Source organism: Dryas octopetala, chromosome 2, assembly GCF_963921425.1.
Source record: "Dryas octopetala chromosome 2, drDryOcto1.1, whole genome shotgun sequence".
Classification (NCBI taxonomy): Eukaryota; Viridiplantae; Streptophyta; class Magnoliopsida; order Rosales; family Rosaceae; genus Dryas; species Dryas octopetala.
The window spans coordinates 26,533,108-26,548,522 of NC_141367.1; the positions used below are offsets into that span (position 1 = coordinate 26,533,108).

The 15,415-nt window shown below is 37.6% G+C and overlaps 4 protein-coding genes across 9 annotated transcripts; 1 reads left to right on the forward strand and 3 right to left on the reverse strand.

Annotated features, from left to right (window-relative positions):
* The first annotated feature begins 836 nt into the window (after positions 1-836).
* Positions 837-4,751, forward strand: LOC147294873 (serine/threonine-protein kinase AFC1-like). Of its 5 annotated transcripts, none has more exons than XM_086230425.1 (12): positions 839-1,095; positions 1,675-1,861; positions 2,290-2,316; positions 2,410-2,563; positions 2,660-2,708; positions 2,802-2,916; positions 3,184-3,275; positions 3,436-3,592; positions 3,706-3,770; positions 3,867-3,964; positions 4,078-4,180; positions 4,300-4,480. In XM_086230425.1, the coding sequence occupies exons 1-12, from the start codon at positions 994-996 to the stop codon at positions 4,339-4,341; spliced, it is 1,191 nt and encodes a 396-aa protein (XP_086086551.1). In that variant the 5' UTR covers positions 839-993; the 3' UTR covers positions 4,342-4,480. The 5 variants fall into 5 exon arrangements, with proteins under 5 accessions (XP_086086552.1, XP_086086551.1, XP_086086550.1 ...); XM_086230424.1 differs by having other exon boundaries at positions 842-1,095; positions 3,706-3,769; positions 3,884-3,964; positions 4,319-4,751; XM_086230423.1 differs by having other exon boundaries at positions 847-1,095; positions 4,319-4,751.
* Positions 4,752-4,987: 236 nt separating this feature from the next.
* Positions 4,988-6,247, reverse strand: LOC147294874 (proline-rich receptor-like kinase). The gene has a single exon (XM_086234213.1). It carries the CDS (start codon positions 6,224-6,226, stop codon positions 5,093-5,095), a length of 1,134 nt encoding a protein of 377 aa, XP_086090339.1. The 5' UTR covers positions 6,227-6,247; the 3' UTR covers positions 4,988-5,092.
* Positions 6,248-6,454: 207 nt separating this feature from the next.
* On the reverse strand, positions 6,455-11,177 carry LOC147294875 (Pentatricopeptide repeat (PPR-like) superfamily protein). 2 transcript variants are annotated; one of them, XM_086232984.1, is made up of 5 exons: positions 9,327-11,177; positions 8,826-8,927; positions 8,288-8,397; positions 8,132-8,171; positions 6,455-7,632 (listed from the first exon to the last, which is right to left on the reverse strand). In XM_086232984.1, the coding sequence occupies exon 1, from the start codon at positions 10,884-10,886 to the stop codon at positions 9,339-9,341; it is 1,548 nt and encodes a 515-aa protein (XP_086089110.1). In that variant the 5' UTR covers positions 10,887-11,177; the 3' UTR covers positions 6,455-7,632; positions 8,132-8,171; positions 8,288-8,397; positions 8,826-8,927; positions 9,327-9,338. The 2 variants fall into 2 exon arrangements, with proteins under 2 accessions (XP_086089110.1, XP_086089109.1); XM_086232983.1 differs by having other exon boundaries at positions 8,288-8,411.
* A 1,202-nt stretch (positions 11,178-12,379) lies between these two features.
* On the reverse strand, positions 12,380-14,290 carry LOC147294876 (geraniol 8-hydroxylase-like). The gene is made up of 2 exons (XM_086230844.1): positions 13,296-14,290; positions 12,380-13,198 (listed from the first exon to the last, which is right to left on the reverse strand). The coding sequence occupies exons 1-2, from the start codon at positions 14,247-14,249 to the stop codon at positions 12,578-12,580; spliced, it is 1,575 nt and encodes a 524-aa protein (XP_086086970.1). The 5' UTR covers positions 14,250-14,290; the 3' UTR covers positions 12,380-12,577.
* Between the last annotated feature and the right edge of the window lie 1,125 nt (positions 14,291-15,415).

Below are 15,415 nucleotides of genomic sequence, written 5' to 3' on the forward strand. Positions count from 1 at the left end.
AATTTAATATATAAATTTCAATGACCATTTGATTTAATGGATAATACTTAATCTTCTTTTATCGAAGTAGGTCATAAGTTCAAAACTAATGGATTTAAGTTGATTAATAATAATATATAAAAAATTTAATATACAAATTTGTGATCCAAATTGTAAGTGCCATAGCAACAAAAGCAAAAAGTGGCATTCACCCATAACTTATTAAAAAATAAAATAAAAGTGGCCATGATTACAAGTTACAATTTTTTAATTTTGTTAATTACATTAGTGGAAATCGAATTCTTAACTTAGTATAATTTAACTCTTATCTCACCTACGTACCTGTTCACTTGAAATAACTCAAGAACTTTACAATTTCTTAACTTCCATAAGCAAAATGGAAAAGCGAACGACTAAGGGTGTTGTTAAGTTACATGGCTAGAGGCCCAAATAAGTAGAAAGAGGAAAAAAAAAAAAAGAAAAAAAAAGCACAAAAACAGCTTATGCTTAGAATCTAGTGGACCTCAATGGCCAAAAAAATAATCTAGTGGACCTTCTAGGGATATTGGCAGTGGCCTCAGTAACGTACTCTCCTACATAGCTGCATGGCTTCTTCATATTGGGCTTGCAGAAACCAACCCAAGTCTAACTCTGGCCCACAATTCACAACCCAAGTCTAATTGAGCCCAACATGCCTTTAAAAGGTCTAAGGCCCCAAACAACGTTTTGACACTCTTCCAAACACGCCCTAACTATAGACCATAAAAAAACTTCCTAACTCAACCAGGGTTTAAATGTAGCCACATAATTATTCATTTGTGGTCAACGAAACAGCTCAGTATACCAACCAACCGTCCAGATTAACCTTCAGAAACACATCCAACGACTCGCGGTAGGTCACAAAGAACAAGGGTTAGGGGGTTTCCTCCGTTACAGAAACCCAATGGATCGCTTCGTTTAATCGGAGCAAATTCTGTTTCAATAAGAGAATCTAAGGTTAGGGCTTTGAATCAGATGGAAATGGATTACGTGACGGAGTTCCCTCTTGCTCACATTGATCGGCGTCCAAGGAAGAGGCCCAGGTTTTCTTGGGACGTCCCTCAACCCCACCCAAAGGTACAATTTTTACTCTCCATTTCCTAAATTATCTCAATATTTAGATCTAACTTTCATTTCTAGGCTTTAATTGTTAATCTTGTTGTTTAAAATTAGCTTTGAAATATTGAATGAATCCCAATTTAATTTTACATCCGTGTTAAACGTTTACAGGGTAGGAGATGATGTTAAAATTTTAGGTATATTGGGGTAGACAATAGAATTGATTTAATTTTCTAAGGGATCTATTTGTTTTCTTGGAATGTAGTGCATGGAAAAGTCTGATTTTGTTTAATTCATGGCCTTACACATGAATATATGTTCATGATAAAATTGAATGGAATAAAATAATGGTGTTTAACGATTCGGAAGAATTGAATTCTTTAATTACTATTATTGCAATGATCTGATAGTTATATGAGTCATATGGAAGTTGGATATGTAATATGTTCCGTATTCTGGTTTTATGTTTGTGATTTATTCATTCTGCATACACTGAAAAGATGAGGGAAAAATATTAGAAATGAATGATAGATAGCTAAGGGTTAAGTTTTTCTCTTACTATTTGTATAGTGGAGTATGAATAATGCCTGTGTGTAGGCTCAGTCAGGAATATATTATGAGCAAGATGTTGGAAATGGGACAAGCTTTGGACCTCCAAGGGTACTCCCAGACCATCCTAGTCTTTTTGTAAAGGGATTGACTCAAAAAGGCTCTCCCCCAAGGCGAGATGATGACAAAGATGGGCATTACATGTTTGCGCTCGGAGAGAATTTAACTTCTCGCTGTAATTACATTTAATCACCATTGAAGAGTTTTCTTTACATTATTTATGTGTCTTTTTGTTGCTGTATTGTAAACTTTCAAAACCTAATAAATCACACTGATGCACTTCCAACTTTTCATATTTTTTCCCAATTGTTTATTTTCAATGAGTTTTTTTTTTTTTTTTAAAGTACATCTACTTTTAAGTAAAAATTTCTATGATTTCTCTTTTTTGGGACTTTAGGGTTGCTCTGGAATTTGAAATATATATCTAAAGTGTTGTCGTTTTGTCTTTTTTAATCCTTTTTTTTTCGTACTGTGTGCATGTCAAAATCTTTTGATCTAACCAAGTATAGAAAATCTTTCATTTAAGACACGACACCTATTTCTTTCTGTTGATATTATTCTTAAGTAATTTGTATCCTTACACTCGTCTTACTTTACTTGCAGATAGAATTCACAGAAAAATTGGTGAAGGTTAGTTTTTTCACTGAATTTAGACCTGTGTCTGGGTGGATTCATGTTTAGGTGATCTGTCTTCTCATATTTGGACTCTTTGCGTGTGTGCAGGAACTTTTGGTCAGGTTTTGGAATGTTGGGATAGGGAAACAAAGGAGATGGTAGCTATAAAAGTTGTCAGAAGTATCAAGAAATATCGTGAAGCAGCAATGATAGAAATTGATGTGCTACAGTTGCTCGGAAAGTATGACAGAAATGGCAGTCGGTGAGCTTATTTTTCCTGACATCATTATTTCATTTGTTTGTTGTCAGTTTTAAAGTGAAATTTGTGTCAATTGTTAAGTAACTTTATTCTTTGCAGTTGTGTTCAAATACGGAACTGGTTTGACTATCGTAACCATATATGTATAGTAAGTATATGCTTGATTTTTAATAACATGATTCCCCAACTTCACAAATATTTTGGGGGTTAAGACTTTGTTGAATTTAAATGGTCTTAACAGGTATTTGAGATGCTTGGACCAAGCTTATATGATTTCCTCCGGAAAAATAATTATCGCCCATTTCCGGTTGATCTTGTCCGCGAGCTTGGCAGGCAACTGTTGGAATGTGTAGCATGTGTGTAGTTGGACTTCTATTGTTTCTGTTATCCCATTCAAAGTTTATAGTAATGCATAATTTTTTACCTTTCCTGGTTAAAGAAATTACTGGTAGTTTCTGCTTGGTTTTTTAATAAAGCTTATTTAAGTGATTACATCTTTTGAAAGGCATCTGTTTTTGGATTTGTTGTATCATAACACATAGAGGTTGTGGCTGGATATTGAATTTAATAGAAGTGCAATGCTATGAGTTCTTATGCTTTCTCTGCTGTGTAAAATTTTGCAGTCATGCATGATATGCGTCTCATCCATACTGACTTGAAGCCTGAGAACATACTTTTTGTCTCTCCGGAATATATTAAAGTACCTGACTACAAGGTATATCTACTGATTTTATTGTTTTGCCATGAGTCTTTTCTTTTTTTCCTTCAAACGCTAGCAATGCACTTCTTTATACTTATACCTGCATTCTCTTCATTAGGGATTTAACTTTGTGTCAAATATCATGAGTTTTCAAGTTCTTCATTTGTTATTACAGTTTACATCCCGGTCGCCCAAAGATGGCAACTGTTACAAAAGGTTGCCAAAGTCTAGTGCCATCAAGGTTATTGATTTTGGTAGCACAGCCTATGAGCATCAAGAGCACAACTATATTGTCTCAACACGGCACTACCGCGCACCTGAGGTTATTCTGGGTATGCTAATATTATGCTTTTTTTTTCTTGCCCATTAATCATTTCCATTTTGAATATTTATTATTGTTATTTTTATTTTAAGTTAACATTCATAAGATTATTTATATTTGCAGGACTTGGATGGAGTTATCCATGTGACATATGGAGTGTGGGTTGCATCTTGGTAGAATTGTGTTCGGTATGTCTCTGAATTGGTCTGTCTTCCTGATTTCTGGATTAGAACATACTCTATAAAAGAAGTTTTAACCAAAAAAAAAAATGCTATTATTTTCAGGGAGAAGCTTTGTTTCTGACACATGAGAACTTAGAACACCTAGCTATGATGGAGAGGGTATTAGGCCCATTGCCACCGCACATGTTGAAAAGAGCAGAGTATGTTCTGTTTTGATGATTTTCATCATAACTTTCATATCTTAAGGTTCAGAAACATTAGTTCGCCTATATTCACCACTGTCTCCTTTGTTAATGTATTTTTTTGGGATCAGCCGCCATGCTGATAAGTATGTCAGGAGGGGTAGATTGGACTGGCCAGAAGGTGCAACTTCCCGGGAAAGTATTAAAGCTGTTTTAAAGCTACATCGTCTCCAGGTACTTTTTTTTTATTGCATTATATTCTTTTTTGTTTTGGAACATGCTCAGAAACGTTGTTTCCAATCAAACTTTGTGATGTTTTTTCCCCTCAAAGTGTAATTGTGTAAAGTTCACAGATTGATTTGTCTCTGGCAGAATATAGTGATGCAGCATGTTGATCATTCAGCTGGGGATCTCATCGACCTCCTCCAAGGTCTCCTTAGATATGATCCCTCCAATAGGTTAACAGCTCCTGAAGCCCTCAGGCATCCCTTCTTTACCAGGGATCATTACAGGAGGTTTCTGTGAGCAGCAGGGGCGGAACATAGAAGGGACAACTAGCGGCCATGGCCCCTGCATACCTTTGGGAAAAAAAAAACATTACGTTGTACAATACCAATGTGTTGAGTATGTTTGTCAACTGTAAATACAATTTTTCTTCTATTCATCTCATGAACATTACTGTCAAATCAAATGTCACCCAATTCCAATCTCACTACAATCATTTAGATTTATCTTTATGATTATGTGTAATATGAGTTTTTTTATTTTATTTAATTGATTAATATTACTTTTTCTTCTTTGTTTTTGTTAAGAGTGAGTTTATTTGAATTCAATGTGTATATTTAATTGACCTTGAGAAATTACAGAACATTGCAGTGGAAACACATTAAACTGGAAACTGAAAAAAAGAAAAAGATATATAGGGCTGATTGTCTGAAGTATCACCGTATCAGACCATCAGGTCAGTGGAAAAAGAATATTTTCACTTATCAAAAAAAAAAAAAAAAACATTCAGAGGAATATTAACCGGACAACTAATGGTGGTACAAGTAATGCACGTACGAAATCAATGCTCCAAACATGAATACAAAAGTAAAAGAAACAAATGTTTAGCTCCACTTCCAATATGAAATTCCAAAAGCCTCCTCAGGGTTTTGTCCTGCATTTTCTACCAACCAGAATCCCTTCAGGAGGTCTAGTGAACACAACTTTGCAGTCACTATGCATCCAATACGAGTATCTTAAGATGCTTCCAAAGTTAGATCGTGCTCTGAAAAAACCCTTCACTTCAAATTGAGCCCTATTGTTCTCCAGCTGCCTCTTAAGCCTTTGGCTTTCTAGCATTCCCAGACGAACCTGACTAGCAACCATATGAATATTTGCAAACATGGACTTTCTCTTGTGTGCTGAAAAGGGTTCTATATATTGAGTAGCAATAAGGGTATTCCCGTAATAAAGATCAATGGTCATATAGCTAAAGTCCACGCTCACCTTCTTGTTTGGATTGGTGAAGTTTGCTAGCAAAGTAAGGTCAGCATTGAGCAGATAGCCCATGTCAAGATAGGCTGCATTCAGAGTGGCAGCAGAGATATCAAATTTTGGAGTCCGGGGACGAAAAACTAGATAGACAATGAGAACGACTAGGCCTCCTATGATTATGACAACCCAAAATATTGCACAGAAAATGGCTGCGGACCATGTAAAGAGGTTGGTCTCTTGAGGGTGTGGTATATGCAAGCTATGTGGGTGGGACTGGGGACTCTGGCTATGATGCCGTGGATGTCCCTGTGAATTACCACCATGTGAACCATGTTGTGGGTGTTGGTCATGATCATGGTTTGTATTAATTGGCACCAATAGACTTGGTGGCTGTGAATGCTGGTCTTCATGCTTGGGCCGAGGGTGATGTTGGTCTTGATCAGGGTGTGGACTAGTTTGCACTATCGGACTGGGTGGCTGTGAATGCTTGGGTTGACGCTTGGGCCGAGGATGATGTTGGTCTGGTTCATAATCAGGTTTTGGCTTAAATGACACCCCTGTACCTGCTGGCTGATTCCTTGTCTTCCGGGGACGGGTTGACTCACCAACACGGGCTGGGAAATGTTGTTGTTGTTCTGGGTCCAGTGGTGGAAGCCAGCCCGGACCTTGTGGTTGCTCGTAGTAGCCTGGGTCATGGTGCTGTGAGGGTGGCACCAAAGGACCAGATGGTTGGGAGTGTTGTTGGTCTTGATTTTGAAACGGTCTCACAAAATGAGGGTTGGTGTCGCTCTGGCGACGCATGGTAGTATCGACACAAGTACTAAGAATTGAAGAAGAGGGGAAGAGTGAAAGAGGAATAATAATAGTGAGGAATGAATTGTTGTTAGGCAATAGGAAAGAGAATGACTTGAAGAAAACTTCAAGGATGATTTATGAAAAAGGCAAAGAATCAAACGTAGCTAAGCATGAGAGGCAAGTAATCTTGGTGACAACTTTTTGTGATTGATAAATTGAGAAACGAAAAAGATAGAATGTAATGAACATTACCACTTTGCTGAACAAATTCGTGGATTACCATATTGTGATTGATAAATAAACAAGATGAAAAAATCACAACTGAAAAAAGTAAAGAAAAAAAAATACCCATCACTTGCATCTCCAATAGTTTAGCTCCAGTGCCAGGCAGTTTACATCTTTACCCATATCCAGCTAGGCTAATGGTTTCTTCGTGTACAATTTTTCCCTTTAAGCTGAGTTCTGAAGAAGATGCATACTTTATATTTTCCTATTGAAGATGCACAAATGAATCATGAGAGTGGCCTTTGATTAGAGTGAAGCTTGAAGCTATCGATACCAGCTCTATTTTTCAATTGATTTCATAGTACCCTATAAGGTCCATGACAGCTTACTATGTTCATGCTATGAATAGGTACTATTGTTTCTAAAAAGCAAAATTCAAACAAAATCTAAGCATTAACCATTACAAGTGGTACCAACCCGTACAAAACTTTCATATAACACTGCTCCTCAGTGTAACAACCAGATATTAACACTCTCACAGCTCAAAATTAATTTGTTTGAGCAATTAACATCTAAATTTAACAGAAGAGATGTTCCTTTTTCCTTTTTGGTAACAGAAGATGTTCTATTGTGATTTGTGACTCAAAGTCGGGCAACACTAAATGCCACAAGTCTTTCAAAAGCAACTTGTCAGCACTTGCGTTATGATTCTGTAATCACTAATAGTATTTCCTTGGAAGGTCGTCCCCATTTTTCTTCCATCCTCCAACACTCCAGCATGAAAGCCAGCCGGAAACTACAGCTTCATATTCTTTAACATGCTTTTCTTCATGCAAGACATTACATGAAGACTTCTAGAGATGTTGGTAGTCTCAAATCTGTCCATTGCCCTACTCTTTATTGGCTCGTTTCGTAGGAATAGAGTAGTCAAAGTAATTGCGTCTATCACTGAGGTCACTCAGGGCTTTAGCAATGCATCATCATTCATAATTCTATTTCGGTAGACCACCCCCCAATCCCAAAAAAGAAGAGAATAGTTGCACTACACTCGCTGCATTTCAAATAGGCCATACTTCTGTATTCAGATTTCATTCCCGAATTTGATTATTAATGTTCTCATAGTAACAATCTCAAAATATATCTGCAGCCTCTGCATATCATACATTAGCCCAAGAAGGGCCTGCATCCTAAGAAAATTAAAAATGAAAATTTATAAGAGATTTAAGTGGCAGAGAGAGAGCGAATAGCAAAAACAATACGAGATCATTATTCATATGAGGTCATACAGCCCGTTCAAATCCTATTCAAGGAAAGCAGCAAAGCTCACAAGCAGAGACAACACAACACATATAACTTAAGGATAACTAACAGACTCACAAAGATGAAGTTGAAAGCAAATTCATAACCAATTAAATGTGACCACTTTACATTATCTCATATTATTTCAGAAAGAAAAAAAAATCAAAACTCTAGATTGTTTCAGAACTATATTGGTAGATAACACTCAAGAATCTGACCCCACCCCACCCCCACCCCACCCCCAAACCCCAAAAAAAAAAAAAAAAAATAGATAACACCTAATACTAGGCATATAGTCAAGACTCGACCATATTTAAGGTTGACTTCATAGTTCAGGGGGTAAAAGAGATACCACATCAATATGTAGTCCTGAAAGTAAGTAATTACCATGAAGTAGTCTGATTCTTGCAAAGCCCGCTCACATTACCTATTGTCCCAAACAGCAGCGTTATCCAGTTATATGTACGTATTACAACCAATTAAGTTAAAAAGAGAAGGAAAAGAGAGGAGGGGCAAAGAAAAGAACAAAGTAGGTTCAAGTACCTTTTTTGCATTTTCAGGAGAATGAATGTGTCAAATTAGGGAGACAAATCATACAAGGATAAGCATAACGCTCTTAAAAACACCTTGTTGAAAAAATCCAAGGTCCAATCCTGCATTGCATGAACTTAAAGAAATATTATTACAAAATCAGAAGAACATGGTGGAAGACATCAAAACAAAAATAAACTTTATGAATGATGTACAACTATGGAGACAAATAATAATGAAGCAATACAGCCTTTAAAGGTTGTGCCTGAAATACAGGATCGTAACAAAGATTTTAATAATTCAGCCACCACGCCCTTCTAGTTTGATAGTTTCACTGTTTCAGTTTTCACTGAAGATGAACAATATCTTCATAAACAGAAGACCAATGGAATTATTCAGGACACCGAAATTTTAATTCAGTACACTATATAAGGGTTGAACCCACATGGCTTCCTGAATATCTTTCCCCTCCCCCACAAAAGCAGAATGCTTGTACTAATAATCATCAACAAAAGAAATACGTATAAATAAATAAATCTGAAGCTCATACCTAGGTTGTTTTGTAACTTGCCTTGAAGGGCAACAAGGTAGAAAACAAGAGAGGCTTGATGAGTTGAAATCAGCAACTAGCAAGTGCCTCTGAATACGGACTCTGCAACAGACCAAAGAATAAGATAGCATAATCATTGCCAGATCATTCTTGAAAACATCTTTACACATAGCTATGCATCCAACCTGGCAATCTACTACACCCCATCTTTAGACTGAAAATAGGTCCATAGCACCACAGGTTTAATAATTCATCAATAATAAGCACCAAAACTTATAGCACTGAAAAACAAAAATCAGTATAGCTGCAGTGGTGCGAATAACAATTATAAGAGCTATTGGAGAAATGAAATACCAGCACTGTCAGTGGTATGGATAAAGCTATTAAATACATCCCCATAACAAATCATTCAATCAAAACTTTGACGTTACTCCATAAAAATAGCATGACATGTATGGATACTTGAACAGAAAAATAGGAGCGTTTATATAATATACAAACCATTTTGTATTTTCATGCAGGTCCTTCTGAATGGATGGCATTAATCAGAGTCTCAGAAATAGTTCTGTCAAGAGTAAAGCCCTTCTCCATCATCTGATCCCATACCCTACAAGCCACTGAAAGCTTATTTTCCTTTATGAGACCTCCAATTATCAATTTAAAAGTAACCTCATCAGGACAGCACCCTCTAGTTTGCATTTCCTCATATAGATGCATGGCTTCACTCACTCTAGAAGCCTTGCAAAACCCGTTAATGAGAGCATTATATGAAACCGCATCAGGGGTGATTCCTTTCTCCAACATATCACTAAAAACACTATAAGCCATCGTAGTTTTCCCACTCTTACATAGGTGATCAATTATTGTAGTGTAAAATATACGATCAGGCAACAGATCCATCCTTGTCATCTGATCAAGAAGCTTCTTGGCTACATCTGAACTACCTTCCCTTAAAAAAGCTTCTATAAGAATAGTGAATGTCACCACATCTGGTGCAGTGCCCTTTTGACCCATTTCCTCAAACAGTTTGTAAGCCCTTCCAGTACGACGTGCCTTGCAAAATCCTGTAATGATGGTATTATATGAAACAACATTACACAGTCCTTTTGGCTCCATCCTAGTCCTCATTAAAAAATATGCCTTATCTAGTCTATTAGCTTTACAAAGGCCCTTGAGAAGCTGATTATAACTATATGAATCGGGTTCCATTACACTCCTCTCCATTTTCTTCATCAACTTCTCTGCCTCCTCCAACATGAACTCATTACAACAATAATTCAACAACACATTGTGAGTAGCCAAATCCGGCTCACACCCATTCCTCTTCATAAACGACTTGATTGCCTGTGCCTTATCAATCCTACCAGCTCGACAAAACCCACTAATCAACGCATTATAAATCAAATTACTAAACTTTAATCGACCCTTCATTTCACCAATTACAAGTTGATAAGCCAAATCAACCTTCCCACCATCACACAACCCAACAACAAGGGCCGTGCACGCAATCTTATCAGGCCTAAACCCTTTCTTAATCATACTAGTCCAAATGTCAACTGCCTCATCAAACTGTCTAGCTTTACACAACCCATCAATTATTATAGTATATGATACAACATCAGGCTCTCTTCCTTTATCAACCATCCTATGAAAGACTTCCAAAGCAAATTGTGTCCTATTTTCTTGGCACAGAAGATTCAAATATATATTAAAAGCCCAAATGTCAGGCACAGACCCAAGCCTATCCATGTCTTGAAGAAGTTTCTCAATAAGTCTGAAATTCTTGATCTTGCACAAACCAGAAATGAACCTAGAGTATGTAAATGGGGTTAAAGAGAAGCCCTGTGGAACCATCTCGTAGTAGTACTGCTCGGCAAGATCGTAACGCGAATGGCGGACCAATACACCGATGAAGCGGTTGTAGTCTATGCTGAATACTCGGCAATTGGAGTGGGTCATTTCGTCGAACACTTGGAGGGCTTGGTCGACGAGACCAGTTTTCACGTAGTAAACAATGCGGCTACGGTATATGAGGCGGTGAACGCCAAGACTGTGATACATATCAGAGTGAATGCATAGCAAAGACCGTATGGGAACTCAATGCATTGGCATGTATGGTATCAGGCAGAGGGAGAAATGAAACCCTGAAACCCAAAAAATGGTGATAGAGAAAGGAAGAGCCGGTAGAGTTACAGCTACAATGGAAATGAAATCAATTGCAGAGAATGGTGGTGGTACAGCCATTCGATAGCAGGTATAGCTATGGCAGCACTTGCCAAGCCTACCTGGATTCAGCAGCCGAGATCAACTCAATGTGTTGCGGCCAAGAGAGAGGTCAGTCGAGTGGGTGGGTGGGTGAATTTTGGGGCCCGAAGCCAAACCCAAAGTGCTATGGCTCAAAATGCGCTTCAGATTATTGGGTGCTTGGGTTTGGTATCATGAAAGGACACTACTTGGGTCACCCGGTACCCCAAGTCACCCTCCCTCTAAAATCGCAATTTCAGTATTATTTACATATGATCGAAACTGTTTATTTTTTAGATCACTTATTATAAATTATTTTTGTAAAAAATCAACTCAATCGAAAATCGTTTGATTATATAATTGTTGTTAATTAAATAGAAAAAATCAATAATTTGATCAAAAAATCACTCTTTAATTGAAAACCATCAATTTTTTCTACTTAATTAACAAAAGTTATATAACCAAATGTTTCCGATTGATTTGATTTTTTTATAGTGATCTTTAATTGGTTATCTAAAAAGTAAATAATTCCGATCATGCACCGGTATTACTAAAATCGAAATTTGAGGGAATAAGATGACCTTGAAATACCTACTGGCAGTGACCCAAATATTATCCATTAAAAAATATGAACCATCGGTGCACCCTAAAGGCCTAAATTTAACAATTTATTTTAATGAGAAATTGAGAATGGTACTCTTTTTTATTGGGCCGTTAGGCCTCCGTATTACCCAAAAAAAATGGTACTCTTTTCTTTTACAAAATGACTAAACGTAGCAAACCTTGAACAATAAAACATTTTTCTAATGTTAGATCAATAATGTTAGGGATTTTTAAATGAATTGTCAACGTATGTATTGGGCTTGAATGTTGCCACATGCATGAAGGCATGTTGAGAGAAAGATCTCACATCGAAAAATGTGAGACCTTGTATAATGGTTTATAAGGGTTTGAGCTACTTCTTTTATTGCCAATTAGTTTTATAATAAATACCTAAATTTTTTCGGACTAAAAGTAGCAAATCGTGAAACAATAAAACATTTTTTTAATGCTAGATATGTCAAATATAAATAATTCTCTAGTAAGGACGTCAGCAATGCAGACATGTAAAAAACACACGAAACGTTTGAATTGTAGGTTTAAAATATGATAATCTTATATTTTTAAAAGAAGAATATATTACTTGAAGATCCCTCATAAAATATATAAATGTATAGATATAGATAAGTATTGCCCCTTCTATTAAAGAATCATGTATTTTTTATTTTGGAGGGAGGGAAAGTAGAATTTGGGATCTCTTCTAATATTGGGAAGAGAAGTAAACTAAAAATAATAGAAGGGGTAATAATAGTACATATATTACTAGTCACATTTAAGTAATAACCAATTAGAAAACATGAAACATATATCAACACTCTTACACAAGAAATAATTATTGACTTCCATAATTCACTGAGATATTAAGAAGCACAGTTGCACACGATTTCGATTATTGTAAAACCCAAAAGCTAGCGCTTCTCATAGGACTTGGGCACAGCTTTCAGAGTATGAGCCCTCTGTAAGGTGAGGCCAAATTTGTCTTCCATGTTCATGGTCTCTGGTACAACTCCATCTTCAAGCTCCCAATCAAAGGAGTTAAGAAGTGACCCCAACATCAAGTGTAACATTCGCACTGCCAAAGGCAATCCTGGACATATTCTCCTCCCACCACCAAATGGGATCAGCTCAAAGTTTCTGCCTGTAACATCAATTTGTTGACCTAATCCCAAGAACCTCTCCGGCATAAACGAGTTTGGGTTGTCCCAAACGCTGGGGTCTCTTCCAATGGCCCATGCATTCACTATCACTTGTGCACCCTTTGGGACAACATACCCGCAGATTTCTACGTCTGCTTCGGCTTTGCGGGGCAGTAGCAATGGAATTGGTGGGTGCAACCGGAAGGTTTCTTTGAGTATTGCTCGTAAGTAAGGGAGTCGAGCAATATCTGATTCCTCAACTGGGTTTCCTCTGCCGATGATCTGCTCCAACTCTGCTTGAGCTTTTGACAGGCTTTCCGGGTTGTGTAGTAGCTCAGCCATTGCCCATTCCAATGTGGCTGAAGTTGTATCCGTGCCTCCAGTAAATAGATCCTACATATTGCATAATTGTTACTTCAATCAGAATGAACCAGTAAAAAAGCCAAAATAAAAAAAAGAGAGTACTAGTAGCTAGTGAGTAGTGACGAACCAGAAACAAATGTTCAATTACGGTCTTGCCCAGATCTTCATCTGCACGTTTGAACTCCTCACTGATGTTTAAAAGAGTATCAAGCATATCATTGGTTGTGATATAATCATGTGCTTTTCTCGATTCCAACCTTTGGATAATGAATTGGCTAAAGAGGTCCAATATTTTCCGGAAGTGAATGGTCAAGCGGCGCCTTATGCCTTGGGGGTCAAACCTCCTAAGCACAGGAAAATAGTCCCCCAGGTTTGGTTTCCCAGCCTCTTCCATCATACCCCACACCATCTCCTTGAACTCTCTGGCCGTCTCGCTACCCGGGTCCGCCAAATCCACAGAGAAGATGGTACGCGATATCAGATTGAGCGAAGTTTGGAAAGCAGCCCTCGCAATATCCACAGCCTTACCCTGTACCATGCTTTCGCGGACATGAGCTATGAGCTCTTGCACTTTTACGCGCCGGTTGGCTTGGTTGGCATCAAGAATCTTAGCGGCGAACAATTGCGAGTTGGCTATTCTGCGCAGGTTTCTCCATCTATCCGAAACAGGTATCCAAGGCATGCCATACTCGCCGTGCTGGCAGGCATGGAGTGCATCTGGGACAGTCCGGTTGCAGAAGGATTGGTCATGGGTTCGGAGGATTTCTTTGGCCACGGTAGATGAACAAACTACAACCGTGCTTATTTGGCCCAGTTTCAAACAAATGATGGCGCCGTAGCGCTGGGAAAGCTTCGCCAGGGAAATGTGGGGTTTGGCGCCAATCTCCAACAGATTCCCAATAAATGGAAGTGGCTTTGGCCCCGGTGGAAGAAGAAGCCTTTTTGGAATGGCTTTGCTTCTTGATCTTGCAAACGAATGGAGGGATTGAATAATTGGGATACAGGCAGCAAACAAGAGACACAATAGTATACTACTCAATACATCCATCTCTTGATCAACAACGTTAACCCAGCAGCACATGAATCTTTTCACTACCACACATTTGTATATCTATAGTAATTGTCATTGGCAAAGACAAACTGATTATAGTAATATATTGTCACATCCACTGTCTATTAAAAGGACCTTTTTATCCCAACGGTTACCAAAAATTCTATTTCGTGACGATCGTACGCTGGTTTTTCCTTGTTCATTGTTCCTGGACAATGATCGACCGGCTACCGGAGGCTCAGGTACTGGTAAAGGAAGCACATCTTAGGAAACAAGTCAACAACAGCGTCCTAGGATCACGGATTAAAAATATCTAATGGAATTGACAAAAAAAAGAGGACTGTGGTCCTGTGGATAAAGTAAAAGAGCTCAGACATTTTTATCCATGAACACGTGCTAAATGATATTGATAACTTGAGACCAAAAACTAAAAGAGCTCAGACGTACAGCTGCCAATCTCCAAATTAATTCTCGATCTGTTCCCTCCCTGTTTTTTATCTAATGTTTTGGTAAGTGGCTCTACATTTAACACAGCTGAAACATTGTTATTATGTCTGATTACAAAATGATAGGAAACAAACAACTATTAACATTATTATTATGTCTGATTAAAAAATAATCGAAAACAAAGATCAATTCCCTCTACTACTTTGACGGTTCATGTTCTCCATCTTCACAAACAAATTTTCCTTATTTTCCAACCATAATTTCAAGGTAATAACAATTAACCAACGTACCATATATTACATTAATTTCTCAATGATGCCAAAAGTAAAGTATAACATGCACCAACTGATGCAATTCTCTAGACAGTGGGTGATACAAGGAATCCTACTCACTCCAAAGATTTATACAAAACTATACATTTTGACAGCCAAGCCACACTGCCATGATCATTTCCTTCGGTTCCTCCTTTTCCCCCATTTTCTGATGCTCATTGCTGCTAACTGGTATGCTCGCCTGCTCTCTCTTTGTTTTTAATCTCTTTGTGTGAAACATAACAGATTGGTTAGCCGTCTATATATTAAAGCTTATTGATTTCAATTACCCTCTGCTTCTCTAATCTCTTTGTTCATGTATTAAGTAAAGGAGTTGGAACTAGGTTCTCAACTCGTGATCGGTTCTTCTTAATTTTCCAGATGTATAAATAAATATCATTTAAGAGGAAAAGAAAATGGCTACAAAGGTCTTTAATG

Excerpts from the sequence above, each read along its gene's own strand:
- LOC147294875 (XM_086232984.1), bottom strand. The coding sequence starts at position 10,886 with ATGTATCACAGTCTTGGCGTTCACCGCCTCATATACCGTAGCCGCATT.
- LOC147294873 (XM_086230423.1), top strand. The coding sequence starts at position 994 with ATGGAAATGGATTACGTGACGGAGTTCCCTCTTGCTCACATTGATCGG. Across the intron at positions 2,917-3,183 it reads ACTGTTGGAATGTGTAGCAT|TCATGCATGATATGCGTCTC; the intron begins GTGTGTAGTTGG and ends AAAATTTTGCAG. Across the intron at positions 3,771-3,866 it reads TCTTGGTAGAATTGTGTTCG|GGAGAAGCTTTGTTTCTGAC; the intron begins GTATGTCTCTGA and ends TATTATTTTCAG.
- LOC147294876 (XM_086230844.1), bottom strand. The coding sequence starts at position 14,249 with ATGTGCTGCTGGGTTAACGTTGTTGATCAAGAGATGGATGTATTGAGT. Across the intron at positions 13,199-13,295 it reads TAATTGAACATTTGTTTCTG|GATCTATTTACTGGAGGCAC; the intron begins GTTCGTCACTAC and ends TGCAATATGTAG.
- LOC147294874 (XM_086234213.1), bottom strand. The coding sequence starts at position 6,226 with ATGCGTCGCCAGAGCGACACCAACCCTCATTTTGTGAGACCGTTTCAA.